This window comes from Galeopterus variegatus, unplaced genomic scaffold, assembly GCF_000696425.1.
Source record: "Galeopterus variegatus unplaced genomic scaffold, G_variegatus-3.0.2 Scaffold1103, whole genome shotgun sequence".
Lineage (NCBI taxonomy): Eukaryota > Metazoa > Chordata > Mammalia > Dermoptera > Cynocephalidae > Galeopterus > Galeopterus variegatus.
The window spans coordinates 172,542-174,236 of NW_007727214.1; the positions used below are offsets into that span (position 1 = coordinate 172,542).

General features: G+C 39.8%; 1 protein-coding gene across 1 annotated transcript in view; it reads right to left on the reverse strand.

Annotated features, from left to right (window-relative positions):
- The window catches only part of FBXO43 (F-box protein 43), an 11,643-nt gene extending 10,492 nt beyond the window's left edge, over positions 1-1,151 (reverse strand). Inside the window, 1 exon segment of the mRNA XM_008574780.1 lies at positions 1,070-1,151. Coding sequence (XP_008573002.1) covers positions 1,070-1,151 — 82 coding nt within the window.
- Positions 1,152-1,695: the final 544 nt, after the last annotated feature.

A 1,695-nucleotide genomic window follows, 5' to 3' on the forward strand; every position in this document is an offset into this window, starting at 1 on the left:
AAAAAAAAAAAAAAAAAAAAAAAAAAAAAAAAAAAAAAAATCCTCAGAAGACATATTTTAGTTGTCTGTAATAGGAGAGTAATTTATTTATGCCTACGATCAATATGTGTGAATAAGCTTTGTTACAAAAGCAAGTTGCTACCCTAAACACAAAACAAAATTACTTCTTTATGGTATAATGATCATTAGAAGATCATTTTTACTGAGGAAAGTAAGTGTTTTTTAACCTTTTATACCTATATTCCTTTCTGATAAATCTCACACATGTCCCCTGATCTACGTTCACTCGGATCACTGCTAACGTCTGCACACGCTTTCCAGCCAAGATGACCTTCAAACTTTGCTTTCTATAATTTGTATATTTTTAAACAATTTGTGTTTTCTGAATACTAAATTAATAAAACGGAATATGTTTTAAAATTACACCTCCTCCCATGAATTGTTTTCTCCTTCTCTGAGAATCATTCTATTAAGTGACAGTTTTCACTCAAAATATGGTAAAATTACGGTAAGGAGACTTTTTAAAAAGTTAAACAAATATAACTATTCTGTAACTTCACCACTAGGTGTCTCACCATGCTAAAACTTGGGAAACCAAGAGGTAAATTGTTAGAAACAAAGTGCAGATACCCCTCCTTCTAAAAACCATAGGCTACTTGTCATATACATACAAAAACCCTTCTAACTTTTTTTCTGTGCATCTACACAGTTGAAGCTGCCTCCAATGTGCTTTCTCTGCTAGCATCATTTTCATCTTTCCACTACCACAGGACATTGGTCTCATACTTGGTTCTTCAAAACTTAATTTTAGAATTATTTTAAACTATTCATATAATATCATGGATTGCCCGCTGACTTATTTTCCTGACTCAACAGTTCACTGATGAACAAGTCTCTTTGAAGTTCATTTTTTAAAACCACGCTTGTAATAAAGGGTAGAGAAAACATCTCTAAAGTGCTCTTAAGAAAGAAAAAAAAAAAAAAAGCACCGATCAAATCAGAGAATGAAATACTTATTTAACTATATTAAAACCAAATTTCCTTCATTTGTTAAAGTGGAAAATCTTACCATCAGTAAATCGAGCTCTTAGATGTCAAATTATGTAGACTTCCAAACAAGAAAATCTCTCATCTTTGCCTTTAAAATTCATGCCAAAATAATGCCACTTAAAGAGAAAAACTTGAGTGCGAACAATTAATTGAAACATGCAGCAGCGCAACGAATGCTAAAAGTTGAAGGGTACATACATATATGCTGCGCTGCAGGGATTATTTCTAACACAAAGGCCTAAATCATTTTGAATTTCCTTCAGCCTTCAGACAACAATCATCTTAATATCTTTGTTTTCTCCAACGAGTCTTGGGGAAATGAGTAAACTTCCCAAATTCGGGTTTCTGAGAAGGCGGTGTGAGCGGCAGCGCTGTCATTTGCTCCCTCGAGGTGCCATGAGCGGCTGGGTGGGTAACGGTCTCACCAGGGCGTCAATTATCCGCTCGTCCCTCCCGCGACCTTCCCGAGGCCAGCCAGGGCCTCCGGAGGACGGGTGGGAGTCACCTGGGGGGCAGGGCGCGGAGGGCGCGGAGGAGTGGGCGGCCCCGAGCGCCTCCCTGGCCCCGGCGCGCCTGGAAGACACTGTGGGGCGCGGGGCCGCGCCGCCCAGAGGCCCGCTGGCGGGCACCCACCTGGGCCCCCCG